This window comes from Acomys minous (genome assembly GCF_964271855.1).
Source record: "Acomys minous genome assembly, chromosome: 3".
Taxonomy (NCBI): domain Eukaryota; kingdom Metazoa; phylum Chordata; class Mammalia; order Rodentia; family Muridae; genus Acomys; species Acomys minous.
The window spans coordinates 23146553-23159944 of NC_140485.1; the positions used below are offsets into that span (position 1 = coordinate 23146553).

General features: G+C 42.1%; 1 protein-coding gene across 1 annotated transcript in view; it reads left to right on the forward strand.

Moving 5' to 3' along the window:
• Window positions 1-13392, forward strand: part of SECISBP2L (SECIS binding protein 2 like) — a 44521-nt gene that overhangs the window by 8382 nt on the left and 22747 nt on the right. Inside the window, exons 2-8 of the mRNA XM_084775505.1 lie at window positions 32-210; window positions 2182-2506; window positions 3962-4097; window positions 6493-6719; window positions 7027-7051; window positions 7377-7492; window positions 12856-12990. Coding sequence (XP_084631631.1) covers window positions 32-210; window positions 2182-2506; window positions 3962-4097; window positions 6493-6719; window positions 7027-7051; window positions 7377-7492; window positions 12856-12990 — 1143 coding nt within the window. The remainder of the gene's footprint in view (window positions 1-31; window positions 211-2181; window positions 2507-3961; window positions 4098-6492; window positions 6720-7026; window positions 7052-7376; window positions 7493-12855; window positions 12991-13392) is intronic.

A 13392-nucleotide genomic window follows, 5' to 3' on the forward strand; every position in this document is an offset into this window, starting at 1 on the left:
TTGTAACCCGTGCTCTGTTTTCTCTTTGAAGAATGTGAAGCTCTCCGCGGAAGTAGAGCCGTTTATTCCCCAGAAGAAGAACCTGGATGCCTTTGTGCTCCCCATGGCTCTCCCAAGTGAGAATGCAAGTGTTTCGGGTGTCGAACCAACTCCAATCCCCAGTTACCTGATTACTTGTTATCCATTTGTTCAGGAAAACCAGACCACTAGGTAATTTCTTTATTCTTTATTGGTGGGGATATAGAACTTGGCAATGTATATTAGTCTTTTTCTTGTGTTACTTTCAAATTTCAATCACTTACTTATATTTTTAAGAGGAAGTAAACTATGCAGAAATTTGAAAGCTGTCAGCATGTGTTATTTTCTTACTCTTTCTAAGATGAAATGGGTTTTTCTGAGCATGTCATTGAAAAACATGACAATATAGTGACCCAAGGGGTATGTGTAATATAAGAAGCCTTTTTTTTTTGCTGGACGAGGTGGTACATGCCTGTAATCCCAGCACTCAGGGAGGCAGAGGTAGGTGGATCTCTGTGAATTTGGGGCCAACCTGGTCTGCAAAGTGAGCCCAAGACAGCCAAGGCTACACAGAGAAACCCTGTAAAAACAAAACAAAAACAAAAATAAAAAAACAAAAAACAAAAAAAAAAGAAGGTGGAAAGAGAAAAAAGAAACTTCTTTTTGAGATTAGGTGCTTAATCTCATATCCATCAGGACAGTGAAGAAAACACTGGCACCAGAAAAAAATACAAGGGACAGACATAGAGGTGTCATGGTTGGTGAGTGTGCATCTGTTGGTTTTCCTAATCTAGCAAACTCTCGGTAGCTCAGATAGCATGTGCCTGTTAGCATCTAGGGTGGGACTTCCAACAGGGACGGTATACCTGCTGAGCCTTCTACACATCCGATGGGGCCCTCACTGCTGCAGGTCATTGTAGGGACATACACACGCACTTTTGGCCTGTTTTGATTTATACCACATACAGGAAATGGTATTTCTCAGCACCATGGGATAAATGGGTGAAGTGCTGTGGCTCTACACCTCTGCACAACCACCTGTGGGCTGAAGCACTTCCACAGGTCCACAGCCCGTTGTGGCTCACTCATAATTCTGTATGTGCTATTTATGAGGCCACCTAACCACCTTGTGAAGTAGAAATGCCCTAGTGAATATTCTGAGTTTCTTACTACAGACTTTTCAAGATTGGGAAAACAGTAGTTCTAAAGAATCCTTCTCAGCTAACTTAGAGCTCATTAAAAATATTTGATTCAGCTGGATGTGGTGTCGTATATGTGTAATTCCAGCCTTGGAGAGGTAGAGGCAGGGGGATCATGAATTCAAGGTCATTGCCTGGGTTTCGTGAGACCTTGTTTCGTTTGTTTGTTTAAAGATTGCACTGTCATTATGTCAGATAGTGCAGAGAATTTTTATAAACTAGACTTAATAATACTAGTTTTCTCTGTAGCAAAATAGCCATGCGCGGTATGAGAAGTTTGTTTTCTTGCCTTATATGAGGTAGTCCTTAAGAACTCATGAGCACACCATCCTTCAGGTTATCTTTAAGTATTTTTAAGATTTTCATAGTAAACTTTTTCTTCTGTTTTGCTTTGTCATTGCAAGTGAGGAGAAGGACCCCTTATTCCTCAACAGCAGCCATTGGGGAGGGTGCTCCTGAGACAGGGCAGCTAGGAACTGAGTACAGGTGAAGGGGTCAGGCAGTCTTCTTCCTGATGTGGCTTCAGCTGCCAAGAGAGAAGCCAGGACAAGACCTGAGTTGGCTAAATGATTAGAAGAGCAGGTGTTGGGAGGCTTCTCTGTAAGGACCACATTACCCATGAGCACCTTGCTCTACTTCTGCTTCTAGAAGGCTGTCACAGTCGTGAACATTGCGCCCGGATTGTGAACAGCTGTGATGTAGCCACAGGAGCAAGGTGTTTGTCTTTTAGGCAAACAGATCTTGAGTTTGAGAGCAGGTTTGTAAACAGTAAAGGGATGTGGAGTGCAGCAATCTCTCAGGCTGGATTCCTTTATTCTTACAAGTGCAGGCAAGGAAACTTACTTGGCGGTGTTTCCCTTAGAGTTATTGTGAAGGCGCTGCTCTGTATGTCTGTTGTTTTTTCTGCTTTAACATTACTCTTGGACGCGTCAGTAGATTTTTTTATGTTTTCTTTGCTTTGCAGACAGTTCCCTTTATATAACAATGATCTGCGATGGCAGCAGCCCAGCCCAAGCCCTGCTGGACCCTATCTTGCCTACCCCATTATATCTGCTCAGCCACCTGTTTCCACAGAGTACACCTATTACCAGCTGATGCCAGCACCCTGCGCTCAGGTCATGGGCTTCTATCATCCTTTTCCTACACCTTACTCCAGCACCTTCCAGGCTGCAAACCCTGTCAATGCCATAACCACAGAGTGTACAGAGCGTCCACATCAGCTGGGGCAGGCCTTCCCGCTGGCAGGTCATCGCAGCAGGACCAGTAACAGAGGGCCAGTGGTGCCAAAAGTGAGTAGCTCTCCTTTGTGTATAGTTTTTACATATGGTATTTCTGTTGTTATTATTAGTATAAGTAATTTACTACTTGTACTCATTGGCCTTTAATGCTTACTTTGCTCCAAAGAATTCATTACTAATAGAAAGTGTTATAGGCATATTAGTTTTAAAAATAATTTTTCTTGTGGTATTTGTTGCCCCTCACTCTTGAGTGATAATGTAATTTCAAGTCATCTTCATGATGATTCAGAGTTTGACATAAACATAATGTACAATTATTTCTAAATTATTTTAATTTAGTGCTAAAATTGCACAATGAGAATGCCAACATTAAATGGATCAGATGGTTGAATGTTAATGTACCTCAAGCTGTTTTGGTCTTCTGAAATAAGCAAGAGAATAAAAAAGAATGTTAGTGGTTCCTCGGAGCCCTTCAACCTCAGTGTCTATCTCTTCTGAAGGAACACACTTTGTCATTTAAAGGAGTAAAACACAAATAAGTGACAAAGCCACACTTCTGTTCAGGACCAGCACTTGCCTTACATTTTATGTACATATTAATGATGCAAGGTGATGCTCCCTGCAAGGCACAGGAGAGTCCTCTCTCCAGCTGCTGAGGGCTCATCCTGAGGCTCTGAGGAAAGCCTGGGGATAGTCGCTGCTGCTGTGCTGATGGAGGACATCTCTGTGCTGTTAGGACCATTGGGAGTTGTCGCTCCCCCACATTCCATTAGTCAGTTTCCTCAGTAAAGAGTCTTTGCTGCCTTTTGGTGTGATTTTTTAAAATTAGAAACAAGCAGCAGAGATTCTTTTGAAAACATTCTGCCTTGGTTCATGGAAACATTGTGGGTCAAGGGAACTCTTTTTTTAGGACTGCCAAAAATGAAAGGAAATAGGTATTAAAAGCATAGTAGTGTATAATTGGATGTTGAAGGAATAAGATTTTTCAGAATATCTTCCCAGCACTTTCAATTTAGAAAGTTGAAGTTAAATTCAGAGTTCTGGTATGTAAATTACTGTTGAAGAGAGAAATCAGCTTCTTAATATTTTGTGTTTGGATACCAAGGGAAATATTTTGTTCATCTTTGTTATGAGCATAAATTTAGAGACAGAGTAACTTTTCATGCTTTTATTACCTTTTAAAATAAAAATGTATAATCTTTCATGTGGTACTATTAAAACCTTGTTAATAATGGATTTAAAAAATAAAAATGCAGGTGAAAACTAGAATGAACTCAGATTTTACTAATTATAGTGCTAATGGCTGTCTAAAACTATGTGTAAGTGTGCTTATGGTACACTGTTTAGCCTCCGATGCCCCTTAGTGCCTAACTCCACAAAACCAGCCAAGAGCCACTGACTGCGGGAGTACATTTAGGTCTTTTGAAATGGATGTGCAGTTTATGTTTAGTGCATTCACTCATTCACTGGGTTCTTTGCTTTTTTTATCTTTTAAAATGAACTCAGCCACAGCTTTTACAACAACATATAAAGAACAAAAGACCACAGGTGAAGAATGTGGCTACTCAGAAAGAAACAAGCGCAGCAGGTCCGGATAGCAGATCGAAAATTGTGCTTCTGGTAGATGCTTCACAGCAAACTGGTAAGGCAGCGGTGTGTTTGTTTGTTTGTTTACTTGTTTATTCTTACTTGTGTGGGTAGATGTGAGTGTATGGGCTCAGAGTTGATGCTGAGTGTTTATATGCTTTCCTCCCTACAAACTGGGCCAGGGGCTCTTACTGAGTGAACCTGGACCTCACTGTCTTGCCTAGTGTGTCGAGCTCACTTGTGTTGGGGATTCTGTCTCTGCCTTGTGAACTCAAGACCAGCTCAGCTGCATACTAAGACCCTGTCTCAGAAGAACATTGTAAGGACTGGAGAGATAGATGGCTCAGTGTTTTAAGAGTGCATACTGCTCTTGCAGAGGACAGGCACTTGGCTCCCAACAGCAATGCCAGGTGTCTCCTCACCACCTGTAACTCCATCTCCGTGGAATCTGATACCTCTGCACTTAACAGCACATTACTTTCCCCTTATTTAACATAAACATAAATGTATAAAATTTTGTAAGTGTAAGAGTGAAACTCATTATTACCTGTAAGTAATATATGCTCACGAAAGCTTTTTAAAAAGATTGTCACGTATAAGAGAACCCTCCAGACAGGGCCTGGACTGAAGTGAATGAGGTGGATCATTGGTTTCTGTTATCCAGTCTTTTCTGTTGGCTATTGTGTCATATGGACTTTCATATGAGCAGAAAGAGGATCTGGGACTTGGTTAAAAAGCCATCATACTAAGTGTCTGGTGCTGTGTGGTTTATAGGGCTTAAAGCCATGAGTTTGACAGGCTGACATGCCTGAAGTAGTTATGGGGATTCAGGTGTTCAGAGCTGTTCCTCTTCATAGTGACCCATTTCTATATCCTTTTGCAAACACTAGTAAGGTTCTTAAAAGTACTGTCTGATCTGTGGGTGGTGGCACATGCTTTTTTGTTTGTGGAGACTGCATTTTGTATGTAGTCCTGGCTGTCCTGGAACTCACTTTGTAGACCAGGCTAGCCTCAAACTGTATGTCTCTGCCTTCCAAGAGCCAGTGTTAAATAAAGGCAAGGGCCATCATGCCTGGCTGATTGATTGATTGATTGATTGATTTTGGTAGTGGCAGGTCCCGTGTTTTTAATCCCAGCATCAGGGGAGCAGAGGCGTGTGGATCTCTGAGTTTGAGCTTAGCCTGGTGTACAGAGGGAGTATTAGGACAGCCAGGGCTATGTAGAGAGACCCTATCTCACAAAAAAAGAAAAAGAAAAAGAAAGAAAAGACTGTTTTGTCACTTCAGTTGTCAAAAGAATAGCTTCCTAAAACCTAAGAATTGGAAGCATGATTTGAGTACATTGTATATGCAGCAGCATTTTCAGTCCTTAGTGTGTTTTAGCTTCTGAGGACTGCCTGGCCTCAGGAAGAGATAAGAGTCACATGGTTTTGCAGATGTAGATTCTCCACGTGCAGGAGCTTTTTACTTTTGAACAAGCTCGTCTTGCTGTGTAAGAACAATTTAAACAAGCACAGCTATTTGCCATCACACTGGGCAAGCCCAGCTCTGCACACAGAACCTACACCGGAAATGAAGAAGAGACCCAACTCCCACAGGTTGTCCGCAGCAGGATAGCCCTAGCTGGCCTGGAGCTCACTCTGCAGACCAGGCTGGCCTCGGACACACAGAGATCCTCTTGCCTCTGCCCCCTGAGTGCTGGGGTTAAAGTTGTACGCCACCTTATCCAGCCAATAGTGTTGTCTTTTAACAGCAGAACAGCCAAAGTGTCCTGTGAGCAGTAGAAAGGATAACTATATCCATGCAGAAGCCGTCTGTGCCACAGCAGCATTAACTAATTAGCTTCATACAACAGAATCTTAAAACTCATATTAAAGAGCAAGGAACAAGAAGATATAGCTAGTATTTTAGTAATACAGTTAAAAGCTGTAAAAGTAGATGATTTCTGTTTTAGAAATACAGAAATCTAAGCTGGGCGTGGTGGTGCATGCCTTTAATTCCAGCACTTGGGAGGCAGAGGCAGGCAGATTGCTATGAGTTCGAGGCCAGCTTGGTCTACAAAGTGAATCCAGGACAGCCAGGGCTATACAGAGAAACCTGTCTTGGAAAACAAAAACAAAAAAGAAAAAAAAAATCCATGGAAAATCTGTAAAGAAAAGTGAGTGAAAACTAATCCCAGAGTAGTGGTAACAGGGAGAGGAGGGTGCTGGTGGCTTCCCAAGATTAGTGGCGTTTTCTCTAAAATGGCTAATGATTTTAGTATTTTGTGATACAAATGTTTTATTTTCATAATGAAACCATGTTATAAATATTAGCGTTTTAAATGATCTTTTCAAAGAGTCACATATTTATTTACAAATTGTCATTTTGATTTTCTTAGAACCTTAATAATTTAACAAGAGTTATAAACTTGGTCATTGTAGAGAATTGTCCACTTGCCTTGCCTTGTAGATTTCCCATCAGACATCGCTAATAAGTCTCTGTCAGAGAGCACAGCCACAATGCTCTGGAAAGCCAAAGGCAGGAGGAGAAGAGCGTCCCACCCTGCTGTAGAATCTTCCAGCGAACAGGGGGCCAGTGAGGCTGACATCGACAGTGACAGTGGTTACTGCAGTCCCAAGCACAACAACCAGCCTGTGGCAGGGGCTCTGCGAGATCCTGCCTCTGGGACCATGAATGTGCGTAACGCCTCAGTTTCTTTGAGTTTTGTTTGTTTTTTTGTTAGTCCTGCTGCTAGTACTTTGTGTCCTTGGCTGAAGCATTTTTTTAAAGCAATTCTTTATAGCCATAGTACTTTACTATTCTTGAACGTTCGAAGCACCATTCTAAGTTAGTAATAAATAAATTTAACACTAGGTTAAATTAAGAAACATTTGTAAAGTATCTCATGTTGACTCTTAATTAGAAAGTAAGCAAAAAAAAAAGAATAAATTAATTAATTAAAAGAAAAGAAAGTAAGCATCTTTTTTGTCTTGTGTTTTTTAGCATTCGGAATCGTCGGGCTGTACAGGTACTTACTTTTTACATTGATTGTTTGTATGTCTGTTTGTTTGCTTGTTTTCTATTTTCTTCTTTATCCATTTCAAGTTTCCTTTAAGTGTGGAGCTTACCAGTGTTATAACAAAAACAGTAAGTCTCCAGTGCTTCAAGTTAATAGAAAAGCATAATACAGTTTTACCAAACACGTTGAAAAAAATCTGAGGAAGATCATTCTGGGTGACATTTGTGTTAAAAATATGCATGCCACTTTAAACTTAGAGAAGAGTTCCATGACTTTAGTGACAACTCCTTTATCATCAGATCTTATTCTTAATATCTTTACATGTTTGATACAGGTGGTGTAAACTGGCCCAAAGTAACTTGCCAGGCAACTCAGAAAAGACCTTGGATGGAAAAAAACCAGATGTTTTCTAGAGGCGGAAGGCAAACTGAACAAAGAAATAATTCACAGGTACCTTGAATGAGGTTGGAATAGGTGTACAATGTATAAATTAAATGTATCATAATAATGGTGTGGCAATTAGGAATCACAGTACGTTTAAGTTACAAAGGTGCGTAAGGTTATCTACATGTAAACTACTATAAGGCACAAGGACCTGAGTGTGGATCCCCAGCACCTACTTACACTAATGTCATTGAACAAACAGTGCATACCAATAATCACAGAGCTGGCGAGGCAGCCAGCTTCGCTGAGTCAGTGAGCTTCAGGTTCAGTGAGCGGCTGGGTCTTGAAATAATAAGAGAGATAGAGAGGATTATACACACATGTGATTGCATCCTGGGCATACATGCTCCAGACTAATGACAGACCCTTGTCTAAAAAAAAATGTGGTTGTCTTCTGAGAAAAGACACTTGAGGTTGTCATCTGAGGGTACACACACACACACACACACACACACACACACACACACACACAGGTGTGCGCATCCCTGTACATCATGCACATGCACAGGAAGCTCCCATATTGAAAACTTTTAAGTGCCTTAGTCAGTAAGCGTAAATAATGAAATGGCAGTGTGTTGAGTGAAGGTTGTGAGAATATCAGTGTAAATGGTACCACACTTCTATTTCATGTCTGGGTGAGCATGTCTTAATTTTAGAAAAGAACACCCTCCACATCCTTTTTACCTGCTGTATCTATTTCCTTCCATTTCAAAACCTAGAATCTCTTTTCTTAAAAATGTCTGTTTAAGCTTAAGGACTGTAGCCTAGTCTGTGGGTTTCTAACTGTGCAGTGCCTGTGAGGCTGGCAGCACAGCTCACAGGATGAGGGTCAGCCCCTGCACTAGGCTCGCTAGCAAATACCTTTGCCTGTTGAACCATCTCTTCAAACTTCAATGGATATTTTGATTATTATGGATATTAACATTCTTCTATGCTAGTACTGTTGTCACATTGATGGTTACCTGGTGCCACAGTGTGGCCCCACTGGGCAGTCGCCTGCCAGTCACACAGAGTGGGCTGTGCCCACACTGTATCTTTATGTGTTGTTTGGCTATAGTTAGGGAGTTGTTTGTTGGTCATTGTTTCTCCTTTTCATTTTAGATAGACTTCTTGGATTTCTTTCAACCAGTTAAAGGATTAAAGCTGCCATATAAATATGAGTGGGCCAGAAGTAAGAGTAAGATAGTAGATTATGTACAGCAAGTGCAGTCTGCTCTTGGTAGCTTCTTAGAGTTCTTGGCCGCCAGGAAACAGGAGTAATGTCTCCTCCCTGGCATCCTCCCACATCCAGGCCATTTTTGTTCCTGGCTTACGAATTAGCTTTATTTGATGATAAGGATTAAACAAAACTTTTAAGATGTTTACTGAGTTTTCTGTTGAAATTGAAACTGCCTGTCTTGCCAGGTTCCTCCTCTGGTTTTTGTTGTTTGTTTGTATCTGTGTCCATTGAAGGAAATGACCCTGAGATGAAGAAGATTTTCAGTGCTTTATCTCTGCCTGATAATTGGGGGAAAGAAGCCAAGCATTGGGTGTGTTTTGTTTGTTTCTTTTGAGGAGAGTCTTGCCCTGAGCTGCAGCCCAGGTTGCTCTGAACGTGTCACCTTCCTGCCTTAGTGTCCCAGGTGCTGCCTTGTGCCATTCTACCCAGCAGATTGCTTATCTTGTGTCTTCCTTCATTCCTAAAGCACTAGAGGCAGATTTTTGAGAGTGTAGCATTCTGTTAACTACAGATGTTTCCTTGTCCTCATACTCTTCTTAAGTATACTTGATTTTTCCCCCCAAATACCAATTCTTTTTTTTTTTTAAGTCAAAACATTATCCCCGTTTGCAAGTTCTAATTCTTATCTAGGCTTTAAAAGCTTTTAGAAGGTAAATCCTACAGAAAATACTGATCGATATTTATTTATAATTCTTTGTTCGTGTGTGTGTGTGTGTGTGTGTGTGTGTGTGTGAGAGAGAGAGAGAGAAAGAGAGAGAGAGAGAGAGAGAGAGAGAGAGAGAGAGAGAGAGCGCGAGCGAGCGAGCATGTATAGGTCAGCAGATAACTTTGGAGTCAGTGCTGTTCTTCCACCTTCATGTGGATTCCAGGGTCAAGTGCAGGTCAACCACGGTCCACAGCAAGCAAGCACCTTTACCTGCTGGATTGTCTCACGGATCCTTTTGCTACTGTTTCTTAGACAGGGTTTCTCTGTGTAGCCTTGGCTGTCCTGGAACTCACTCTGGAGACCAGGCTGGCCTTGAACTCACAGAGATCAGCCTGTCTCTGCCTCCCTAGTGTTGGGATTAAAGGTGTGTGCCGCCACTGCTTTTAGCTACTTTTTATACTACAGTGTTTTGAGATATTTTTATCAGAGACTTATCTTTGATGCATGGTAGTAACATGTGGTGGTCTAGATTTTGAAGCAACAAACACTTTTGCTCATTGACCTCGGAACTGGAGAGATGGCTGAGTGGGTCATGATGCTTGCTGTGCTGGCTTGAGGACCTGAAGTCCCAGCACCTATGGAAACCATCAGGCATGGACATGTATGCCTATAGAAGACTGCTGCAGCCTGCTGGTCCAGCCTGCCTCCAGGTTCACTGAGGGACCCTGTCGCAAGGGAGGAAGGCTGAGCATGACAGAGCCAAACACCCAGTGACTTTTTCAAACCTCTGTCTGCACACAGAGAAACATGCGTCTGCTCAAACAAATGTATGCATATGCTACACTCACAAACTAAACTTTTAAAATACAAGAGGAGAAAAGATGCCACATGTAGAAAGCCAGAGGGAGACAAAAGGGTTTAGAGTCAGCTTGGAGGCTACCATGACAGCCTGGCCGGCAGCATGCCCCAGACATGCCCTGGCTCTGCCTTCCCGCAGTAGGGTTTGAAGTGCGGGCCATCACACCTGGCCTTTCAAAATGGATTCCCGCTGTCAAGCTCAGGTCCTCATGTGTGACAGGCAAATACTTTACCGCCTGAGCCCTTCCCACAGCCCAGGCCCCACCTCTTAGAAGTCCCACACCTCTCAGTGCCACCAAAGCCTTCAGGAATCAAGTTCTAAAAGGAGCACTTGAGAGAGACAATAACCAAAACAGTTAACACTAATTAAGATTTTCAAAAGGTTTTAATATACTTGGGCATCCCCATGTGTTTGAATCCTTTTGTCTTTTCCTGTGAACTTGTCCCGCCATGTCTTTGCTTTCTTTCTGACGATTGGTTTACTTCTTCTTCCCTTGATTTTTCTTGAGGCCAGGTCTCAGTGTGTAGTCTACATCTCGTACCTCAGTGTCCTAGGGTATGCGGTCAAAATGTGTTGCCATACACGGCTCTCTCCTTTCCTCTTTCCCCTTCCTGTCTCCTTTTACCCCTCTGTTTCATTTATTATAACTGCTTCCTTCTTTTGAGGCAGAGTCTGACTGTAGCCCTGTCTATCCTGGAACTACCTATGTAGACCAGGCTATCTTTGAACTTGAGGCAAGCCTGCCTTTGCTTCCTGAATAGTAGGACTATAGGACTTTTGCTGCCGCTGTGCTTTTTCAGCAACAAACTTACTTAGAAGAATTGAAGGAAGTACTCGTCATCATGAGGTTATTGATCTGTTCAGAGGCTGTCGGAATATTTGGTTCTCATAAACCTTGTTGAAACTGTTAGTTTGGAAGTTTTAAGTTACAAGCACTTTTTTTCCCTCTTTTCTTTTCTTTCTTTTTTTCTGTTTCTTTTTTGGTGATAGGGTTTTTCTATGTAGCCTTGACTGGCCTAAAACTCACTCTGTAGACCAGGCTGGCCTCAAACTCAGAGATCTGCCTGCCTCTGCCTCCATGTGCTGGGATTCAGGTGTGAGTCGTCATGCCTGGCAGTCCTGATACTTTTAATCAACATGTATAAGAATCAAGTTGCATTTGTTTTTTTTATAGAAAAACCGTTAAGTATTTTTAACACCATTAATACATATATACTAAATGGTTCACAGCAGAAAGCATGAAAAGTAGGCCAGGTCTTTGTGTGTGTTTGATTTCAGAAGCTTATGTCTTCGCTTTGTCTCCATGAGTGCCTCACGTTGTTTACTGTTGGGATTTTGAGGGAGGTGTGTATGGAGAGGAACGTCTCATGTCTTTTAATTTCTTCCGAGAGGGTGTTTAATGTCAGCTAGCGTAGGTTCTTAAGAGACAGGAGGTATCTTGAGGTTCTTAGGACACGTGCTTTTTCTTTGTCCTCTGACAGTGAAGTAGTTGGCAGACTTTATTAGTAAGAGGTCTCTATCTGCTGGCTACTATAAACAAGTGTCGTGGACTTGGTGCTCTGAGCCGAAAGGTGTAGAAGGCCAAGGTCAGGGTACAGAAGGTTGGCTTCTGGTGAAGAGCTGACTGCTGAAGGCCTGCTTCTTGCTTCTTATTCTCGCCACTGCCTTTAAGTGAAAGAGAGGCTCAGAGTTGCCTGGGTCCCTTTTATAGCCTCATAAATCCCACCCATGATGCTCTGCTCTCCTGCCCTAATCACTTCCCAAAGTCCATCTCCAAGGGCTTAGGATTTTAACACAGGAATTTGGGGAGATACAAACAGCTCCTGTAACAGCAAAATCATGCTGTATGTGATTGGATGGAGTTTTGTTTTTCTTAGCCTTCCTCCTCCTCCTCCTCCTCCTCCTCCTTCTTCTTCTTCTTCCTTCTTCTTCCTTCTTCTTCTTCTTCCTTCTTCTTCCTCCTCCTCGTCCTCCTTCTTCTTCTTCGTTGCTCTTTATTTAATTTCTGAGTGGAATCGTGTTGTAGTTCAGCTGCCTACCATCCTTCATGTTGCAGCCCTGGTTGGCCCTAACTGTGCAGTCCTGCCTCTCCCTCTCTAGAGCTGGGGTCATAGGTCGCTCTGCCACCTTGCCTCCTCAGCCCATTTCCTTGAGGACAAGGCTCTTACTGAGTAATCTTCTTTAGAGATGCTTTTTAGCCCAGGGTGGCCAAGGATAACCTTGAATTTTTGGTCCTTCTACCTGTACTTGTTTGTGTAATCTTTTCAGGGTTGGCTCTTTCCACTCAGATGGTTCTCTGTAGATTTTTTCAGGTGATTAGATTTACTAGCCAGTCACACTTACGGCCATCTAAAGAGTACTCTACTGTATGGTGCACATAGCCCGTCAGTCCACCTAGAGGACCTTGGACTTGCTGTCAGACTTTGGTTCTTGTGACTAAAGCTGATAAAGATGTTCAGCTTTGGGGTAGGGTGGGGATGTGCACCGTGCTGGTCACATTTGTGTTTGGTCTCCTATCAGAAGCTTTACCTGTTGAAGGTAAGTTGTGCTCTTTAGGAAAGTTCCATGTGCTTCTCTGCATGCTTGCTGTACGTCATTGAAACAGTGACTTGGCAATACTATTTTCTCTCCCCGGGCTTACTTAGGTTGGATTCCGATGCCGAGGACACAGCACTTCCTCAGAAAGAAGACAGAATTTGCAAAAAAGACAAGACAATAAGCACTTAAACTCTACTCACACTCACAGGAGTGACTCAAAGTCTGAGCCTTTATATTTTGAGGTAATTTTTAAAATTCTATTTGTAAACTGTTCTTTAAAAAAGTCTTTGTTAAGAAATTAATTTGCTGTGTTATTATGTTATAAATATTGTATTTTCATGTCTTAAAATATTACTTTGTTAGGTTGTAAATGACTTAACATACTAGCTTTTCTTTTAAAAAACTTTTTATTAATTCTTGGTGAATTTCACATCATGTACCCCAATCCCAGTCATCTCCTCATCTCTTTGAACTGCCTTCCGCCCTTACAACCTCCCTCCAAAATAAAATAAAATAAACAAAAGAAAAAATACTGTCATGGAAGCTGTAGTATGTCGCGGTGTGGCGTGCAGTAAAGCCTTTGGTCTACACATACGAATGCTCAGTACAGTGAGTCACTGGTCTGGGTGAGGCCTCTGGCTCCT